General features: G+C 46.8%; 1 protein-coding gene across 2 annotated transcripts in view; it reads right to left on the bottom strand.

The window, feature by feature from the left end:
* The window catches only part of TTLL10 (tubulin tyrosine ligase like 10), a 204,995-nt gene that overhangs the window by 44,371 nt on the left and 138,787 nt on the right, over nucleotides 1–21,837 (bottom strand). For both annotated transcript variants that reach the window (XM_077458109.1, XM_077458110.1), the window contains exon 7: nucleotides 18,532–18,703. In XM_077458109.1, the coding sequence (XP_077314235.1) occupies nucleotides 18,532–18,703 (172 nt within the window). The remainder of the gene's footprint in view (nucleotides 1–18,531; nucleotides 18,704–21,837) is intronic.

Here is a 21,837-nt window from a genome sequence, read left to right as displayed (position 1 = left end):
AGCGATACCAGGCCCTCGAGCCTTCGCAGGCCCAATCCCCGGCCTCGCCTGACGGATCCTCGTCTGCCCACATGCCCGGGGCGTCCGCGCCTGGATCTGGGGGTTCCCAACCCCCGAGCCTCCTTGACCTGGAAAAAGTCGCCCAGGACATTAAATGCACGGTGACTGCAGCGATCGCGGACCTCAAGACGGACCTGTTGGCAGTTGCCCGCCGCATGGACAATGTGGAGCAGACTACCCAGACCCACGCGGCGGCCATCCGCCAAGTGCAATCCGCATATGACTCCCAGCTTTCTCAAGTCTTCGAACTGCATAGACACGTCGAGGACCTGGACAACCGCGGTCGGCGGCGCAACATACGGGTCCGGGGTGTCCCCGAAACCATCGAGCCAGAAGCCATCCAGCCGACCCTGTGCGCCATATTTAATGATCTCATGGAGCGCCCTGCGGATTCCCCCATTGACATGGAAAGGGCTCATCGGGCCCTCCGCCCCCCACCCAGAGACTCTGAGCCACCCAGGGACATCATCTGTGCTATTGTCAACTACCCTTTGAAAGAAGAAATTCTTCGAAAAGCACGCATGAAAGGCCGTATTGTGTTTAACGGGGCAGATGTGAAACTCTTTCAGGATCTTTCACAGATCACTCTCCAGAACAGGAAGGCGCTCCGTCCGTTACTGGAGGCCCTCCGCTCTAGGAACATCCAATACCGCTGGAGGTTCCCTTTTGGACTATCAGCTTCCGCCAGAGGGCGCTCTGCCCTTCTTCGCACCCCAGAGGATCTCCCAGCCTTCTGCGACCAACTTGATCTGCCACTTATCGAACTCCCGGACTGGTATACGACCTTCTTTCCGACGGAACCCTGGCGTCCTGTGTCTCTCAATCCATCACCGAAAGCCGCACGTCAACGTTCTCGACATCGTCGCCCTGATCCGAGGTCTCCTAACGATCGTCCATTCCGCCGGGAACTGCGCCAACGAAGCCCCTCACCTTCGTTAGCACGAGGCGAGGCCCCGGAGGACTGAGAGAGATTGTAGCCGGTTGACTCCTGCTCTGAGTGAGTACCCTACCCCGCTTCCCTCCTGCCCCCTCTCCGAGACTTTCCTTTGCCCACCTCGCCCCCTCTCCTTCCTTCCCCGTGCTTCCTTAACCGATTACCTTTGACTTCCATCCACCACGCTCTATCGTGCTCTTCATGGCCCGCATGTGTTTCCTTGGCCGCCTCTCGCCTCACTGTCTCAACACTCCTCACTCCCGAAGTGGGGGACTCTCGCCCTGACACGGATCCCTCTTCCCCTGCTGCCGTCCGGACGTCTGGAATTCACCGATTTTCCTCTGTGGAATAACTTTGCACTTCGGGAAGACACCTATGCTTGTGAGACTCTTTTTATTTTCATTTTTTTCCTTTACTACACCGCTGCCCCGTACCCATCTCCTTAATGTATCTACTGTCTTTGCCTCTAACCCCCGGTGATTGTTACCCTCCTGGCTCCGAATTCCCTAACTGAAGACCCCTTTCTCATTTGGAAGGGTGAGAGATTGACACGGACTTAGGCTGGCTATGCTTGCCCTTCTTATATCTGGTATTATATATCATTATTTGGATGTATGGGGGGGGGGGAGAGGATTTTGGACCTTTTTTTGGATTTCTCTGTTTTGTATTTGCTGCCCTCCCCCCCCTTTCCACCCCCCTTCCCCCCCCCCTCTCCCCTCCCCCTCCCTTCCCCCACCTCTCCTCCCCCTCCCCTCCCAACTTCCCCCCCCTCCAACCCCTCCTCTCGAACCACGTCTATAAGACGGCCTTCCATGCCACCAATCCTGCAGCAAAAACAAAGGGTGTGTCCGTCCTTGTCTCCAGGCACGCTAACTTCCATCTCTCCGACTCCCTGATAGACCCGGAGGGCAGGTATGTCTTTCTTAAGGGCACCTACGCTTCTACACCGATCACGTTGGCCAACATTTATTGCCCAAACGAACATCAGGTAACCTTTTTCCGCACGACCTGTGCCCTCTTGTCCTCCTTCCAGAGCGGGCTGCTTCTTTTAGCCGGGGACTTCAATGTCCCTCTGAACCCTCTACTTGATACGTCCACTGGGACATCCTCGCTGACTTACAGAGCCCTCCGCCAGATTAAAGCACAGCTCCAAGCTTTATCACTTCACGACGCCTGGCGTACTCTCCATCCCTCCTCCAAAGACTACACCTTCTACTCGGCCCCCCACCAAAAATATTCCAGAATAGATTTTTTCTTTTTGTCCCAGAGGGACCTCCCTCTCCTTCAGCACTCATCCATTGAGCCCATGTTCCTCTCTGACCATCACCCTATCACCGTCACGCTCTCCTTCCCCGATTCCTGTCCCAAAACTAAAACCTGGCGCTTTAACCCATCCTTGCTCAAAGATTCCCTCGCCCTGGAGCGTATTCGCTCGAGTATCCGACTGTTCTTCCAGGAGAATTCGGGGTCCGTTGCTTCCCCGGTTTCTCTCTGGGAGGCCCATAAGTGCGTAATTAGGGGGGGGCTGATGGCCCTATCTTCCCAAGCCAAAAAACTACACCAGGAGCGCGTGTCTTCCCTTCTGACAAGGCTGAAGACGTTGGAAACGTCTCACAAACTATCTCAAGCCCAAGCTACCCTCAATGAGCTGATACACACCCGCACTTTGCTCACAGATGAGCTGGGCAAACGTACTAAAAGACGTTATGTCCTAGGCCAAAGGGTCTTCTACGAACACGGCAACAAATGTGGCCGTCTCCTGGCTCGTTCGGTCCAATCAGCTAAATTATCTCCCACTGTTCATAGCCTGCGGCATCCCTCGGGATCCTTACTTACTAAAAATGAAGATATTGCGAAGGAATTCGAAAACTTCTACACCAAACTTTATAACCTTCACCCTTCTCCCCATTCTCAGACCGCACGAGCGGCCCGGGACGCCCTTATCGCAGATTTTCTTTCGTCACATAGCCCCAGCCCTATCTCTCCCCTGTGTGCTCAATCTCTGGAGGCACGGTTTTCCCCCCTTGAACTGGACACTGCGCTGAAGCAGATGAAGGTCGGCAAAAGCCCGGGGCCGGATGGTTTCTCCCTCCAATACTACAAATCCTTCCTGGACACCCTCTCCCCTCACCTCCTACTCACCTTCAATGCCCTCGCGGACCCCCAGGTGAGGTCAGACCAAATGTTAAAGGCCCACATAACTGTAATACCCAAGGAGGGCAAGGATCCCCTCTTGCCAGCAAACTATAGGCCAATCTCACTGTTGAATGTCGATATCAAAATTTATGCCAAAATCTTAGCCAACAGACTGCTCCCCTTGATCCCCAGTCTAATCCCCAATGACCAGGTGGGATTTGTCCCGGGCAGGGAGGCCCGGGACAACACTATCCGCGCCTTGAACCTTCACCACTGGCTCACTTCTTCCAAAATTCCTGGTTTCTTCCTCTCCCTCGACGCCGAGAAGGCGTTCGATAGAGTGGCCTGGGACTACATGCGCGCAGTCTTAACAGCGGTGGGCCTGGGTGATCGCATGCTAGCTTCTATAATGACCTTGTATGCTGGCCCTACTGCGGCGGTGAGAGTCAACGGCCACCTATCGGACGCCTTCCCTATTAGCAACGGCACTCGTCAGGGCTGCCCCCTCTCCCCACTGATATACATCCTCACTCTGGAGCCCCTCTTGAATAAACTCAGAACGAACCCGGACATTAGGGGGATCTCGATTAAGGAGAGGGAGCTCAAGGTTTCGGCCTTTGCGGACGACATCTTGCTCTCTCTGACCGCGCCGCGCACTTCTCTCCCATCACTACTTCAAGACTTGGAAGTTTTTGGTAAGATTTCCAACCTTAAGATCAACTACTCCAAATCCCAAGCCCTAAATGTTACCCTACCCCCCCAGGAAGTGTCCCATTGCCAGGCAGCGTTTCCCTTCCATTGGGAGCACACTGCTATCTCGTACCTGGGCATCAAAATCCCTCGCCTCCTTTCTGACCTTTACCCCCTTAACTTCCACGCGGCCCTGACCCACACCCAAACCTATCTTAAAGACTGGAACCACCTTAACGTGTCTTGGTTCAGACGAGCGGCCTTAATTAAAATGATCGTCTTGCCTCGCTTCTTATACCTGATCCAGACCATCCCTATGGCCCTGCCCTGTAGTTTCTTTTCCTCCTATCGGAAGGTCTGCTCGTCCTTTTTGTGGAGAGACTCCCCCCCCCCGAGGATCAAGTATTCCAGGCTCACGCTTCCCAAATCCAAAGGGGGGATTGCCCTCCCGGACCTATACAAGTACTACGTCGCCTGCCACCTTACCAGGGTAGCGGACTGGAATATCCACTCTCTGGACAAACTGTGGGTATCTCTAGAAGACGCCTTCTCAACCGTTCCCATTCATCTCCTCCCCTGGTTTCTCCCGAAACAATGGCCCCATTCCCTTGCCGCGCACCCATTTATCCACACTTCCTTGATGCTATGCAGAAAAATATCTGCCTCCGTTCCTATTGCGCCGTCCCCGGGCCCTTTAACCACACTGCGATCCAACCCTGACTTCCCTCCTGGTAATTCACCCAACTTTCTTCGACAGGACTGGCCCTTTGAGGATGTCCTGGCCCTTCATTTTTTCCAGGGGGGCAAAATTCTCTCTTTGGACACTCTTCGTAGCCTCCCGAGTGCCTCCTCCTTCTCGTTTTGGACGTACCGTCAGGTTCACCATTTCCTTTCCACCCGGGCCCCTCTGGAGGACTGGATACGACCACTCACCCCGTTTGAAGACTTATGCAACCGTAAGACACCCCAAAAACACCTCGTCTCCCTCCTGTATGCCCTCATCGCGGACCCGGGTGCCCCGACCCTTTCCCCTTCTCAATCCTCTTGGCACAGGGATTTGCTTACTCCTCTAACACCGGCGGAATGGACTAGAGTCCATGAATACGCTCATGGAGGCTCGCTGAATGTTGCCATCCAGGAGAACGGTTACAAAATTCTAACCAGATGGTATAGGACCCCTTCCCGCCTTCATAAGTTCTCCCCCTCTACTCCGAATGTCTGCTGGAGATGCAACGCTGATGTTGGGACAATGCTCCACATCTGGTGGGCGTGTCCGATCATCCAACCCTTCTGGAAGGAAGTCCACAGACTCATCCTAGCCGTTACTACTCTTGATCTTGATTACACTCCGGAACAATTTCTCCTCCATCACACCTCCCTTTCTTGGAGAGCCTATTTTAAATCCCTGGCCATGCATATGGTCAACGCTGCAAGGTTGTGTGTTCCCAGACATTGGCGGACTGCTCGTGCCCCTTCTTTGGCCGAATGGTTTGCGACCATCTCCAGGATTGCTGGCATGGAAGAGTTGATCCACATCTCCCAAGAGAGATTCGAGAAATACTCCTGTACGTGGGCCTGTTGGTCCCATTTCACAACTACTCCTGAGTTTAAACAACACGTTCCTCCTGGCTGAGGGCTGACCTCCACCTGGATCCCTGCCAACTGTCCATTATTCCCCCTGGGCCCCCCCCTGGGGCAGGGGGCCACACACTCCACACACTCTCTTCTTCTCTCCTTCCCTCCTCCCTCGCTCCCCCCCCCTCTTCTTCCCTTTTCTCCTCTCCCCCCCTTTTTTCTCCCTCCCATCCTTGCCCCCTCCCCCCCCTCTCCCTACCCCAGGACCCCTCCCTTGTTGGCGCGTCTTCTATCCGTTTTTTTTTTTTGACGCTTAGTTTTGCCCTAGCCTTATGCCCGTTTGTTTACCCTGGGGTATCTCGGGCGGGCGCAGGTAGCCACCCGAGCTGTTCCCCTCCCGCAGCTGTGAAGCCATCATAGTTAGACTTGATGTAGTGCTGATATAGTGGTTGGAACAGTCTTTAAGCCTATTCCTCTGCCTAGTACCGTCGGGAGGTCCCTGTTGGCTTCTCCCCCACCGTGCTTTATTTCTTTTGTATGATTGACCTCTTGATGTGTACCTGTTCATTTGTGATGACCTGTTCCTGTCAATTTTACACTCTTCAATAAAATCTTTATGGAAAAAAAAAAAATAATAATACGTTTTTATTATTATTGTTATGTATTATTATTAATTAGTTACGTTCCATTCCTTTAGATGTGGCATTCATTATTATGGATAATTCGTAACTTCGGATAAATTTGTATTCGTTATGTTCACTAACAGCCAACTTTGAAAGGAAATTCCAATATCTATAATTTATTATCGAATTGTCGGGTACTTGAACTTCCGGATTTTCGTTCTTTTGAATTTTCAGATTGTCATTCTTATTTTTGGATTTCCGAATTTTTCAACTTCCAAAATTTCGAATTGTCAAATTTCAGAATTTAAAAATTTCCGAATATTTGGAAAAAATTCAGAAATTTGGATATTTCCAAATTAACGAATTTGTCTAAATTTGCTAAAAAACGAATTCAGAACTAAACTAATTGCACATGTCTACCGTGATTGTCCAACTGCCCCCATGTCCTTGTGGCAGCCTGGTTGGGGACCAGGCTCCCAATTTTAGTTATTATTAGTTTGTTATTATTTCTGATTTTTGGGTTCTTGAACTTTCGGATTTTCATTCTTATTTTCAGATTTTCGTTCTTTTGAATTTTTGGATTTTCATTCTTATTTTTAGATTTCTGAATTTTTGAACTTCCGAAATCTCGAATTGTCACATTTCCGAATTTTCAAATTTCCAAATTTGGAAGAAAATCTGAAATTAGGATATCTCCAAAGTAACGAATTTGTCAAAATTTGTTAAAAAAAGAATTTGGAACTAAACGAATTGCACATGTCTAGTAATCTCCTTTCATGTGGTTCCACCTCCCAGGCTCCACCATTTTCTATATCATGACATTCTGGTCCTGGGAGAGCCTTCTGACACATTTGTGCATGTGCATAAGATTCCCTGCGGATGTGCAAATACAGCAAGGACTTGGAAATTCCATAACAGACATAATTTGCACATGTGTAAGAAAGCTGTGTGTCAACGAATGGGCATCGTGGCTCGGGCGAGAGCTAAATCCCTGCATGGGAGTGGTGAGACATGAACGTTATTCTTGAAAATCCATTATATAAAAAAATAAAAAAAATAACCAAATGTGAGAGAGGGAGGTGGGAGAAGGCAGGGCAAAATGAAAGTTAGCTTAGCCTAGGTTTCCACTATTGACCCTTAAAATGACGTGATTTTGCCACAATTTTTTTCCCTGTGTATTCTTGAGGTCTATGGACCTCAAGTTGCATCAAAGCGGGACCAAAGTAGTGCAAGGGCTATTTTGAAGCCGCTGCGACTTGAAGTTGCACATATATGAACGGTACTCATTGGAAATCATGGGGTACAATTTGTCATGGGACTTTGCAGTCCCAAGTCGCATGACAAGGCGCACTAGTGGAAACTGAGCCTAAAGGTGAGGGTCCGCTTTAAAGTGGTTGTAAACCCTTACAAACCACTTTGACCTACAGGTAAGCCTAGATTAAGGCTTACCTGTAGGTCCAAGAAATATTTCCAAAACCTATACGGTTTAGGAGATATTTACCTGAAGACAGTCACCGCTGTCTACGGCGCAAGCGCACTGGCTAAGCCGCAGGTTGCGGCGATATGCCGCGAGTGTTGGCTCCCGTGCGCATGCATGGGAGTGACGTCATCGCTGCTCCGGCTAATCACAGCGCCGGAGCAGCGAGACCCACGGAGACCCACCAAGAAGATGGACGCTCGGAACTACAGGGGACAACGGTGACTTCGCTGGCTCCTGTGTCAGGTAAGTGACACATAATGGACTACTATGCGATGCATAGTAGTCCATTATGCTTTACCTTTGCAGGGAATCAAAGAGGAAGTAAACCCATCAGGGTTTAGTTCCTATTTAAGGAAACATTTAAACAATTTAAATAAATATATCTTGTTTGCATAAAGAGATGGATTTAACAATGTCGATGTAAGAAGTTAAAAAAAAAACGGTCACCTGCATACATTTCTTTAGTTCAAGTTTCAAGAAAATAGCAGAACAGAAAGTATTTAAATCCACCATTAATGTAGCACTGCACTTTTTAAAAGTTTGTAGACACTGTCAATTCCTTTTTACAAATGGTTCAAACTGAAACTTGAATAAACAAAAGAATGTGGTTCTTCTCCATTCTCCCAACACAATAATTCACCATTAATTAGGAGGATGAACCTGGTATTCAGTACCGTGCCACCTTCATCTGTTCACTTGTGGCCTTTGTAACATCTGGGGCCTGGGAACAGCTTGCACTGTCATTGTGCTGTGTTTCAATGCTATGCAGTTGCTATTATTTTCATCTCTTTTCAACAAAATTTACTTGCAATAGGTCACTGTGCACTACGTTCTATTGTTCCCAAGTCTAGGACAATTTATACTATTATTGTTTGTGACCTCTGAAGGTTGGAGGATGAGTTGCCTCTAATATTAAATCTTTTGTTTACTATTACTATTAGAGTGAAAGGAGTCAGATGTGTGCATTGTAGGAGAGGATAGCAGATTTTCATGTCATTTTTGCTGTTTTAATGTATCTTATCAACTATAAACAGATATAAATATGTAGTTTCCCCTCGCAGTGGGTTGTTTAGCTCGTTCCTGTGCCATGGCCTACAATAGAATTTACAACAAGGAATGTTAGAAACCTTCCCTGTTGTTCTGGCTCCTCTCCACTCAGGCCTGCCAGGAAACACATACTGGTCAAAACATGGGGCCCCAGATTCTGTGGTTACAGGCCAGGTCCATCAGAAGGGTCAGGCACACACCTAGCCTAAACAACACAGGGGTCAAGCAATACAAGACGTGTGGACCAGATGAGAAACCCGTCACCACCACCAGGCTGACTAACCCTCCTTCTCCTGGTCAACACCAGTTTCCCAACTGAGTCACTCTTTATATTTGCTCCCCAGATATCGGCTTACCCTTTGTTGTCCCTCAGAAATAAACAGACTCTTTTAATCCAAAGATATGCAGGTAGGTTAATTGGCTTCTGTCCAAAAATTGGCCCTAGTATATGAATGGGGACCTTGGATTGTGGGCTCCTTGAGGGTAGGGACCGACGTGAGTGTGTAATGTACAGGGATAGGGACAATTGTAGACACTCGGGTTGAACTGGATGGACTGGTGTCTTTATTCAACCTTACTAACTACTAACTATGAACACCTCTTTACTGTAGGGTAACTTGGTAAATAACAGCTTTAGTAACAGTCATTTTCAGTTAACCCGGAAGTGACCACTTGGGAGAATAGTCCAGTTCTCTCCTGAAGGGGAAGCTACAAGATCTGGTTATTCACATCTCACAGTCTCAGTTAGGTGTCCTTCTCTTCCCATCAGACACTTTCCCAGGGTTCTGCCCACCTTACTATATATTACTGAATAAGCAACCCAGAGTAAATCCCCGTAAACACGATCGGAAATCCCGCCACCAAAAGTCTGGTGAGAGCTTTTGGCCGGATATTTCGACCGTGTGTACGCTCCATCGGACTTTTGCTGGAGGAATTTCCACCAGCAAAAGATTGACAGCAGGTTCTCTATTTTTCAGATGGAAAAAAGTTCTGATCGGAAATTCCGATCGTCTATAGCAATTCCGACACGCAAAATTTCTATGCCTGCTCGGAAACAATTCGACACAATGGTTCGCTCGGAAGCATTGAAGCATTCATTTTCTCGGCTCGTCGTAGCGTTGTACGTCACCACGTTCTTGACAGTCAAAAGTTCAGAGAACTTTTGTGTGACCGTGTGTATGCAAGCCAAGCTTGAGCGCAATTCCGTCAGAAAAACCACCCAAGATTTTTCAGACGAAAACTCTGAACGTGTGTACGCGGCATAACCGGCTGGTTGCTAGAACCCCCTTGGTGGGACTCCCTCTCAAAAAGGTCAATCTACAAACATCTACAGAAATATGGGGATATCTAGAGGCTGCAACAAATGTTACACGACCCACACTACAAAAGTGCAAAGGGGACTTCCATATATTTTGAAAAATTTCACTGACTGATACAGGTGGTTTTCTTTGCATCTCTCTGTGTTACCCAAACTACAGAGAACCTTGGGACTACTTTCAGCAGTATTCAAATACCCCTCTGTTCTGTTGTTGGATTTACCCATGTGGTAGGCAGAGATGCTGTTATAAATCACGGTGCCCCATAAAGCCTACCTGACAGGGCCGGGCCCCCCCCAGCCGGAAGTAACTGAGGACATAGATGTATCCCCTTTTTTTTCAGCCTCAGTTGCAAAGATGAATTTGAAGTGCTTGAACATTTCTTGCTCGTTCACAAGCTGAAGCATGGTAAACATAGTTTACTATGCCTCGGTGTTGAATGAACACAGGAGTGTTTGGTACTAATCACTCGCTGGGGGTTATTTACTAAAGGAAAATCCACTTTGCACTGCAAGTGCACTTGGAAGTGTAGTTGCTCTAAATCTAAGGGGTAGATCTGAAGTTAGTGGAAGCTCTGCTGATTTTATCATCCAATCATGTGCAAGCTACAATGCTGTTTTTATCTTCCTTGCATGTCCCCCTCGGATCTACAGCGACTTTACTTCCAAGTGCACTTGCAGTGCAAAGTGGATTTTCCTTTAAAAGTAAAATAACCCCCATAGTGTTCATTTAGGAAAGGAATAATAAATTCCCGCTGTGTGCCTGGGGCAGAGTGGCAGGGAAAGGGGCAGATAGCAGATGGAAGGGGTACATTGTCTAGAACCATTTCCCTGCATTGCAGCCAGAGAGAGAAGCTGGCAGCGTTGCAGGGGAAGGCAGAAGAGGATTGATGTCTGCAATGAGACAGTACAGACAGCCCATCTGCTTAGCAGGTGCCTGGGCCCCGCTTTTAAACAGATGGGGCCCGGGCCCAGTACAGGAGGGCTGGCTGTACTGCATTATCAGTGGCCCTGGTGTCAAGCAAAGATACTATGATTACTGAACCCTCTTAAAGTGGTTGTAAACCCTTACAACACACTTTGACCTACAGGTAAGCCTAGATTAAGGCTTACCTGTAGGTCCAAGAAATATCTCACAAACCTATACGGTTTAGGAGATATTTACCCGAAGACATGCGCTGTAGACAGCGGCACACAGGCGCACTGAGCGCTGCATTTTCAACGACGGAGCTGCCGCTCGTGTCGGCTCCCGTGCACATGCGCGGGAGTGACGTCATTGCGGCTTCGCCGAATGGCAGTGGCGGAGCTGCGAGACCCCACAGAGAAGATGGATATGCCGGACTACAGGGGACAGCGGTGACTTCGCTGGCTCCTGTGTCAGGTAAGTGACACATAATGGTCCATTATGCTTTGCCTTTGCAGGGAATGAAACTCATCAGGGTTTACTTCCTCTTTAATTTATAACTTTAATGCATTGAGGTGGCATATATAGTACAGTAAATAATACACCTCTGTTTTACTTTTTTGCGAGAGTCAATGGACCCACTAAGAGAGTCAGACTGCTGCTCTCACACAGAAGCAGCAGCCCAGTTTTCTGCCCCCCCCCCCCCCCCCCAAAACACTGATCTAAGTGAGAGATATGTTCATTAAAGTAGGGTCCATTAGACCACAGTAGAGCCAGGCCTCTGTCTGTATGAGCCATAACTTGACACCTCTATGTTCTAACAGCGCCGTGATTTTTAGTCCTTACTGCAGCCAGTAAAAAAATAAACAAGAAGAATAGTTATTTTTATATATGCAGCCTGACTCCATTACAGTAATAAATGACCATTTTAGGAACACCTTTATAGCAATGTTAACAGCTCAATAGAGGATGAGTAGACAAGGCACCAATCTAGGTAAAAATAATGTTCCGTTTGGGAAGTTTAGTGGCCCTTCGGCAATGAATTTCATGTAATACGGTTACATAGCCTAACAGACGAGACAGGCCCATCAAGTTCAGCCTTTAAATAAAAAGAAACTCACCCACAGAAACCATAACTGCCAGAGGTATTTTTATATAGGGATGCATTACTAGAATAAAACAGGATCTCTAACCCTCTAATTAGGTAACTCATCAGGTTCTTCCTTTTCCTCCTCCTCTGCAAACTTATTTTAATGACAGACAAATGAAAACAGCTAAAAGACAGCTTTTATTTGTCCCCTTTTTTTTTTGTTGCTGAAACTGCTTTATAATACTAGCTCATGGCGGGTCCACATTCTTTTTAAAAAAATGCTAGCTACCTGGCTGTCTCTGCCATTAATCATTTTTAAATGAGTGGACATAGAAATATCAGTCATATTCGAAAGTAAGAATGAAGTTTTAACACCCAGAATACATATTTGTTCCAGATGTGTGCCTCAGAAAAATATCACAGCTGACCCAATTACCAGCAGCCAAGGAGAGGTCAGTAACGAGAGTCTCCATATTCTCTTAGTACAATTTTATTTTAAAGATTCTTGTATTGTACTTCTTTATATGAACACCAGGGGGAGTTCTTACAACGGGAAAGGCCATCGTAACCATCAGCATCAGGGATGTGATTTGCACTCCTACAGTAAACAGACAAACCTGCTACAAGGTAGTAAGCGTTCATAAAGCAGCATTTCTCAGCTTTATCAAAATATGTAGACCCCGTAAAACCCAAACCTTTATCAAGTGGAGTCTGCCACTTTGGCTCCATGCACACTGGAGCTCATAAACTGCAGTTTATTGGAGTTTGGGTGTTTTTTTTAAAAAGCCCATAAACTGCACTCTATGTTGGCCCATGTGTCCATGCACACATGGACATTTTTTTAGCTTTAATGAGCAGTGGAGTTTATGGGCTTTTTTTCTGAACGCCAGAAATTTGCGTTCAAAGTGCCGCTTTTCCCTGCCAAAAAACGGCTGATAAACGCTTCTAAACGCTCATAAACACGCGTTAATTCGTGTTCGGCGTTCTATTTTTTCAATGCGTTGTGGGAGTTTGGAATGCACTGTGGGATTTTTCGGAGTGTCCTCTGTATTTTTATCCACACTCATACAGTATCACCGGATCGGCTGAGAGATACTGGTACCGTATGATAGCTCTTTAAATTTGTCTATGTCCCTCAGTATGCTCAAGTCTGTGGCAGAGACTTTCTCAAATATTCTACGCTCAAGTCTGTGGCAGAGACTAGACATGTGCAAAAGGAAAAAATTTGTTTAGTTTTGTTTCGTTTTAATTCGTTAATTCATTAATTTCGTTTAGTTATATTCGTTAACTTCCTCAAATTCGTTTTCGGATTTCGTTTAGTTTTCTACCGAATTTGAAAAATCGGCCACATTCGAAAATATTTCAACGAAGTTCGAAAATATTTCTACCGGATTCGAAATGATTTCAACATGATTCGACATTATTTCAACCACATTCGAAAATATTTTGTGACCCAACTTTAGGGCCATGTATCTCGGGGTCACTTGGTGCTAGAAACTCCAATTTGTGTTTGCATACCAAATTTGGGGTTTCTAGCTATAAGTGACCCCGAGATATGTGGCCCCAAAATCGGGTCGCAAAATGTTATTAGTTAATAGAGCAGAGAATGACATTTTGCGACCCGATTTTGGGGCCACTTATCTCGGGGTCCCTTATAGCTAGAAACCCCAAATTTGGTATGCAAACACAATAATACTAGCTCTACAACATATCCAAATTTGAAGTGTCTAGCACCAAGTGACCCCGAGATACATGGTCGGATCACAAAATATTTTCGAATGCAGTTGAAATAATGTTGAATCATGTTGAAATCATTTCGAATGCAGTTGAAATAATTTCGAATCATGTCGAATTAATTCGAATTCATTCGTTATATTTCTTTCGTATTCGTTGTAATTTGTTATTTTTTTATTCGGACATTCGGATGCATCCGAATGTCCGAAAGATGCAAAATTCGGCCGAATTTCGATTCGTTACGAAACGAATTGCACAAGCCTAGCAGAGACTTTCTCAAATATTCTACGCTCAAGTCTGTGGCAGAGACTTTCTCAAATATTCTACGCTCAAGTCTGTGGCAGAGACTTTGCTCAACACCCTACCGCCTGCTAGGCCTAGTGAGAGATGGTCTATCCGGTGGTTGTAAAATCCAGCTGGTTGCTATTCTCTGGATTTTTCCTTTAAGAGACTTTTCATTTTTGCCGTTGAAAGTACCTGAACTTACTCCTAACCCTCTACCTTAAACTGAGAGACTCTGTTTCTGTTTCAAATAAATAACCCAAAAGAAGATTCAGTGTCAGTTTCCACATTTCTTTGGGACCATCTACCACGGGAACCCCTAGATGGAGAAGCAGTCAAGAAGGTAACGGTAAGCCCAATAAAACCAGAAGCTCCTTCGGGGGTCAGTGCTACACATAAATCTATCTATTAGTGCTAGAGGGGTGGCAGGAGAGAGGGGCGGCGCCCGTGTACCCTAAATACATGGGCCGCCACTGGACAGTAGTATCCCAGTCCTCTACTACTTACAGGCAGCTGAGACATTCAGAACACAACAGAATGGTAAGAGGTAAACTCAAATTACATGACCAAACCAGAGCGGGCTGCTGAAATTGGTATGTGTGCAGCTCTTTCTTACACAGGTTAGTAAGCTTAGGTGTTGGGGGGGGGGGGCAGTTTAAGAAGAGGTTAGTGTTAAACCTGGAATTACACTTTAAAGCGGGAGTCCGCCGGGACTCCGCGTTTTTTTTTTTTTTAAAAAGCCAGCAGCTACAAATACTGCAGCTGCTGACTTTTAAAATAGTGACACTTACCTGCCCAGCGCGCCCGCGATGACGGCACCCGAAGCCGAACTCTCGATCGTCTCTCGGGTGCTGCCGCCGCCATCTTGGGTATGGGAATCAGGAAGTGGAGCCTTTCGGCTTCATTTCCCGGTTCCCTACTGCGCATGCGCGAGTCGCGCTGCGCAATAAGGATGGACCCGCTGCCTCTGGGATCCGTGCGTTTCCCAGCAGGCAGCGGGGGACTTTCGGAAAGGGGCGTAATCTATGTCCCTTTCCGCAGAGAGCTATCCCGGAAGTGGGTGCAGATACCTGTACTGTACAGGTATCTGCACCCCCCTCCCCCCTGAAAGGTGCCAATTGTGGCGCCGGAGGGGGGGAGGGTTCCGATGAGCGGAAGGTCCACTTTAGGGTGGACCTCCGCTTTAAGCTGGCAATAGATGGATCAAATTTCAGTTTCAATCCATGCATGGCCATTCCTGCTCGATAGAAGTCAATCTAATGTTCGAAAATTTTCGTAATTCAGAGACTGCAGGAGCTGATCAGAGTATTCTGACCATGGCAGAGTCACACTGTCAGAAAACAATGATGGCACAGTGCGGAATTCCCTATCCACCTCGCTGGCATGTTTTTTTTTTTTTTTTTATCAGCTCAATCAAAAAAACAAGTCATCTATGACCAACCTTAGCAACGCCAGAGCAGATAGATGTCAGCAGAAATGCAATTAACGTGACTAAAGTTCTCCAGCCCACTTGTTCCCCTCACATAATTCTGGTAGTGAGGGTATCTGAAAACTGCAAACATACGGTATGTTCCTTGTGAGGTCCAAGTGCCCATGACCAGGGCAGGACTTAGGGTGGTTAGGGCCCCTGGGCTTGAGTCACTTTCGGGCCCTACCTTCTTTACATTGCTGTATTTATCAGCGTATAACACGCACCCCAAGTTTAGGAGGGAATTTTAAGAAAAAAAAAACTTTTAGGAGGGAAGTTTAATGAAATAAACTTACATTTAAATGCCCATCAATGTAGCCTTATCAGTGTCCATCTGCAGCCTTGTCAGTGTCATTTGCAGCATGTCAGTGTAGCCTTGTCATTTGCAGCCTTGAAGTTTAAAAATGGCACCGCCGAGATACAGAGTCCTGTGTATCTCGGGTCCTCTCTGCGGCTCTCGGCTCCTCTCGCAGTCCTGAGTGGAGCCGAGAGTAGAGGAGTGTACTCGGCTCAGTCACGCCCAGTCCCTGTGTTATGTCCCTCATAGGGCGGGACTGGGCGTGACTGTGAGCAGAGCGGAGCCAAGTACAGTCGGCTATGTATCTCGGCGGGGCCCCCTATAGGGTGGGGCCCATGGGCTTGAGCCCAGTCAAGCCCAATGGTAAGTCCAGCCCTGCCCATGACTTAATGCAGTAAATGACAAATCCTTATGTAGTTGTCATTTCATGTCTAGAGGTCTAAAAAATGTTCTCATCTCAAAATTATCAATTATCACTAGACCACAAACAAAAGTGAATGTGCCCGAGACTGGAAATGTAAAGAATATGAATAACATAGGGAGGACTAGTTCCTCCTGCTGCTGGTTTTGGGATGCTGCTGAAGTTTGGCATCATTGCCAGATATAACAACTTTAGTACAGTACTACCTTGCTTTGAACACCTCAGATCCCTTGGTATGGCCCACTTATATACTTATTGGCTTGCTTATGAATTGCTTGATACTGTTAATGAAAATGTAAAACAGGATGATTTATCACATTGCACATATTGAGATAAATAAATCAGTAGGGTCTGATACTTGCATGTACATCAATTAAAGCCTTCACCAGATTACCCTAGAGCAGGTGTCTCCAAACTTTCTAAACAAAGTGCCAATTTACTGTCCTTCAGACTTTAGGGGGCTGGAATGTGGGCATTGGGAGTAGAAAAGGTCCCAACATTAGTGGGAATAAACAATGCCGCTAGTTTGGTGCCCTTGGGAGGAATAGTGCCCCCTCATTGATGTCCCCATTGTGCCCCATTGTTGGTATGATTGGGCCCTATTGTTGGTGTCATTGGGAGGAATTCTGTTCCTTTAATGGTGTCAGTGGGGGGTAATAGGCCCCATTGTAGGCATTAGTAGATCAAAATAATACCTCAAGGGCCAGATAAAAGCAAGAAAAGAGACAGCATTTTTAAATCCCTGCCCTAGAGGACACCCCCACCCCACATATAAATTTGTGAAGGTATGTAAGGTGTACCCCGAAACCATTTGGGCAGTTGGCGGTCTGAAAGAACAGCATATATGATAGTTTTCCTTCGCTTGTTCTCCTGATATGTGAAACACAGTGAGAAAGAAGGCCTCCACTGATGCCAAGCAAAGGAAACTTCTGGACTATTTGACACTTGTTTGGTATCTAGTAAGGAGTTATGGGGAGGTTACTGTTATATTAAATGTATGATATCCTTTTGGAAAAAGAAAAAAAACAAAAAAATGGATTCATGTATATTTTAACAAAGTATTGTAAATAAATATCATAAGATTGGATTTTTTTTAAATCATCAGTATTAATATAGGCATTTTTAAAGCCTCATTGAGCAATTTGATAACAAGTTGTAATTGGTCAACATCCAACAGAACAAGCAGGACTAATTTGTTTATGTTGAAGTTAATAGTAACTAATAATGCCTTTTTTCAGCAATCTCATAGTGTATAGCTGAAACAAAATGAGCCATGTCTGAGAAGAAAGTGTAGCGGATGACATTTTGGACAAAATGTCATACGCATGTAAATTTTGTTTTTGCCTCAGAACAGTAGGGGTTCTGAAGGTTAATTACGTAGGTTGGCCTTGACATCAGTCTTGCCGGGCTGTGTTGGAAGTTCTGCCTGGTCATGTGAGCAGTGAGGTGCACATGACAGGCCAGAACCAGGCCTGGTTGGATGTTTTGAGTATCAACCTTCTCGGAACCAATCAGTGGGAGTGCCGGGAAGTCTGGGACCGGGTACTTAAGATGTGTGGGTCACGTGTTTGGGGGAGAGGAGTTTGTGAGGCCTGTGTGGTCTGTTCTGGTTCCAGGACCGGGGTAGCCCCATGAGGGGTCCGGGTCACGGGGTGTTCGACATCCTGCAACATGTTCCTGTTAGAGGCCCCTAATAGACCTGCCTGGTCTCGGGTAGGGATCAGTCTGTTCCCGAGTCTCGGAACCTGCTGGTCCGAGGCACAGTAACTGAGGGAGGATTCAAGGTGTCCGGGTGTGCTCTCGACTTGGAGAGGCGCCACAGCTCGTGGAAGTGACCAGGGGAGGACTCTTCAGAGGAGGGCCGACAAGTGGCATCCTGAGAAGTGCCTGGTTACTGAGTTGGGAAGGGCATTGACGAAGTCACGTTTTTCCAATACCATTGAGGAGACAGAGAACGTTCCAGGTACTGAGGAAAAAGGTTCCTGTTCACCCTTAGTTGCAACTTGTACACGTTCATAGGATTGCTTCAAGTATTTGAGTCGACGTGCTGACTGCCATGATCTCTGGCTAGAGATCAGTTCAGCCTTGAGGTACCCAGCTGCGAGTGGCTACTCTCTGGGTGGAATTAGAGACTTACTAGACTTGCAGTTTAAGGTGCTCGAGTTCTTCACCCGTGCCCTCTGTTCCCACGAGAGACTGTGTTATTGGATGTTATTACTGCAAAATAAAACCTTTCAAAAGGACTTTATCCGTGTCAGCGTTCAAGTTGTTGGGTATCAACCCTGGGAACCCCTACATGTGGAAGAGCAGGCCAAGAGGAGGTAACTAGTAAGCCCAATAAGTCAAGGCTGCCCTGCAAGGGTTATGGCCGCTACAAAAGTGAAAACCATGATGTCTTATACAGTTTTGTTTTTTTTAAACAATGTTAATTTAGGTAGGGGTAAAATGATTGCTTTATAGAAACTCATCCTTACCTTTGCACAATCCGAGCTTGTGGACATTTTGCAGGAATTTTCTTTGCCATGGAATTTTCCATCATGGTCTGGATTTGGTTTTGAAGAGTGTCAACCTGCTCTTGGTTTTTCAGCAAATAGATACCACGTCCTTGATTCAGCCCAGTGGGTTTACAGATCCAAGTTTGGTCATCTAGAAAAATTAAACAGAGTAGGTATTCAAAATTGGTGTTCTGCAATCATGGATGTTGAATATTCCATGAAATAGTTTATGCCAGCCTTTCTCAACCTTCTCAACACAGAGGAACCCTTGAAATAGTTCTCCAGTCTTGGGGAACCCCTGCTAAAAATTAGAACTCTACAACTCATGATACATTAGTGTGATGGTCAGTGGGAAGAACGAGCCTTACACATGTGGTCATTGGGAAGAATTACCTCCTTACAGATAGCTAAAAAGATCAATGGTGTCGGTGGGAACTTATCTGAGAGGCAGAAAGGGCCCAATGCTGAAGGAACCCTTAGCAACCTCTGGAGGAACCCTAGGCTTCCACAGAACCCTGGTTGAGAATCACTGCTAGGGATGAGCCGAACACCCCCCGGTTCGGTTCGCACCAGAACTTTCGAACGGACCCCAAATTCGAACGAACTTTAGAACCCCATTGAAGTCTATGGGACTCGAACGTTCAAAATTAAAAGTGCTAATTTTAACGGCTAATATGCAAGATACTGTCCTAAAAAGGGTTTGGGGACCTGGCTCCTGCCCCAGGGGACATGGGTCAATGCATAAAATGTTTTTAAAAATGGCCGTTTTGGCGGGAGCACTGATTTTAATGACGATTAAAGTGAAAAAAAAAGTGAAATATTCCTTTAAATATGGTGCCTGGGGGGTGTCTGTAGTATGCCTGTGAAGTGCCACATGTTTCCCGTGTTTAGAACAGTCCCTGCACAAAATGACATTAAACGGAAATAACACCATTTAAAACTGCTTGCGGTCTTAATGTTATATCTGGTTCCTGCAATATGGTTGAAAATCATTGAGAAAAATGGCATGGGTAGCCCTCCCTGCCCATTACCAGCCTATTTGGGTCTTGTACGCATATTAAGGGGAACCCTGTATCCATATTAAAAAAAGGAAATGCGTGTGGCCCCCAGGCCCTATATACTCAGAACAGCAGTATACAGGCGGTGCAAACAAGACAGGGACTGTGTAGGTTTGTTGTGTTAAGTTGAATCTGTTTGTAATTTTCAACTGGTACATTTTTAAAGTGTAGCTCCAGTCAAAAAAACTATTTTTAAGCTTTTTGGAAAACATAGGGAAGGGTTATCACCCCTGTATAATTTGTTTTGTCGTCCATCTATTTTCATCTCATTTGCTGTTGTCTCCTTCCGTTTGCAAGTAGGAGATGTTTGTAAATTGGATGTTTGAAAGTAGGGGCCTGCCCTATATGCTCTGCAGAAATGGCGGAACAAGGTGTTGGTTTTGCCACAACATTGTAAGCCCTCAAAGTGACTCTTGGTGGGCGCTGGAGCGCCCTGCTGTAAACGATTATATCAAGAATTGTAATTACATGCCATTGTTGAACAGTGGTAGAAAAATTGACCTTTGGTGGTTGTGGTGCTGGTGCCACAACACCATAAGTCCTCACCGTTACTCTGGGTGGGCACAGGAAGGGGCCCTCCTGTGAAATATTATATCAAGAATTGTAATTACATGTCCCTGTTAAACAGGGGCAGAAAAATTTGGCCTTAGGCACTGCTGCTGGTGCCACCACACTGCAACCTCTCACATATACTCTAGTTTTATTGCAGGAATTAGCCCTGCTGCAAAGCATTGCATCAAAAATTGTAATTAAACGCCCCTGTTAAACAGGGGCAGAAAAATTGGGCCTTAGGCACTGGTGCTGGTGCCACCACACTGCAACCTCTCCCATATGCTCTTGTTTGATTGCAGGAATTAGCCCTGCTGCAAAGCATTGCATCAAAAATTGTACTTAAACGCCCCTGTTAAACAGGGGCAGAAAAATTGGGCCTTAGGCATCACCCAGAACCAGAAATGTTCTTCCAACATATCAGCGGAGGAGGAAGAGGATAGACAATCAACATAACAGGACAGTCACTCAGCATCAGCATAGGCAGTCTTGAAGGGATGTGATATTTCAAAAAAAATTATTCTGTTACATCAGCTTCAGGTGCTTGGTAGCTGTGGGTGATACAAGACTGATTCATCTTGATGAAGGTCAGTCGATCAACTGATTCGGTGGACAGGCGCACCCTGTGATCGGTAACAAAGCCACCAGCAGCACTGAAGGTGCGTTCCGAAAGAACGCTGGATGCAGGACAGGCCAGTAGCTCAATTGCATACTGTGCAAGCTCTGGCCAGTGATCCATCCTCAAGACCCAGTAAGCCAGAGGATTTTCGGTGGGAAAGGTGTCCAAGTCTGACCTTGCCCCTAGATATTCCTGCACCATGTAAATCAGACGCTGGCGATGGGTGCTGGAACCGATCATACCTTGGGGCTGCGGACTAAAAAATTGTCTGAAAGCATCAGTCAGACGGCCACCTTCTCCACCGCTCCTTCTGACCGATGCCTCAGCAACACGTTGTCCAGGACCAGGAGTTTGTAACCTCCCAGTCTCTGGGAACGCGTTGCACAGACCTTTCTGCAAGGCCTCCCGGAGATGTCTCATCCTCTGCTCCCTCTGCGATGGCAAGATAAGGTCGGCAACCTTACCCTTGTACCGTGGATCAAGGAGAGTGGCCAGCCAGTAATGGTCCCTCTCCTTGATCCGAAGAATACGAGGATCCTTCCGCAGGCTTTGCAGGATCAGGGAGGCCATGCAGCGTAGGTTAGCTGAGGCATTCGGTCCGGAGTCCTCTGGGTCACTAAGGACAACATGATCCGCAGCTACCTCCTCCCAGCCACGTACAAGTCCACGTGTTTCTTGGGACTGTAAATCATCCCTACAAGACTGCTGCTGCTGCTGATGCTGATGCTGAGTGCCAGCCTCCACCTCCATTCTGACACAATCATCCTCCTCCTCCTATTCCTCCATCCTCTTCCTGTGTGATGGGTGGCACAGCAGGAACACTGTCTGGATAAAGGGGGCCTTGAGAGGCAAGGAAGTCCTCCTCTTCCTGCCTCTGTTCTGCCTCAAGTGCCCTGTCCATTATTCCACGCAGCGTATGCTCCAAGAGGTGGACAAGAGGTACAGTGTCACTGATGCATGCACTGTCACTGCTCACCATCCTTGTGGCCTCCTCAAACGGTGACAGGACAGTGCATGCATCCCTGATCATGCCCCACTGGCGTGGTGAGAAAAAAACCG

The sequence above is a fragment of the Lithobates pipiens genome, unplaced genomic scaffold, assembly GCF_037356315.1.
Source record: "Lithobates pipiens isolate NorthernLeopardFrog02 unplaced genomic scaffold, aLitPip1_a1.2 Scaffold_27, whole genome shotgun sequence".
NCBI classification, from domain to species: Eukaryota; Metazoa; Chordata; class Amphibia; order Anura; family Ranidae; genus Lithobates; species Lithobates pipiens.
This window is presented reverse-complemented; position numbering and strand designations above follow the sequence as displayed.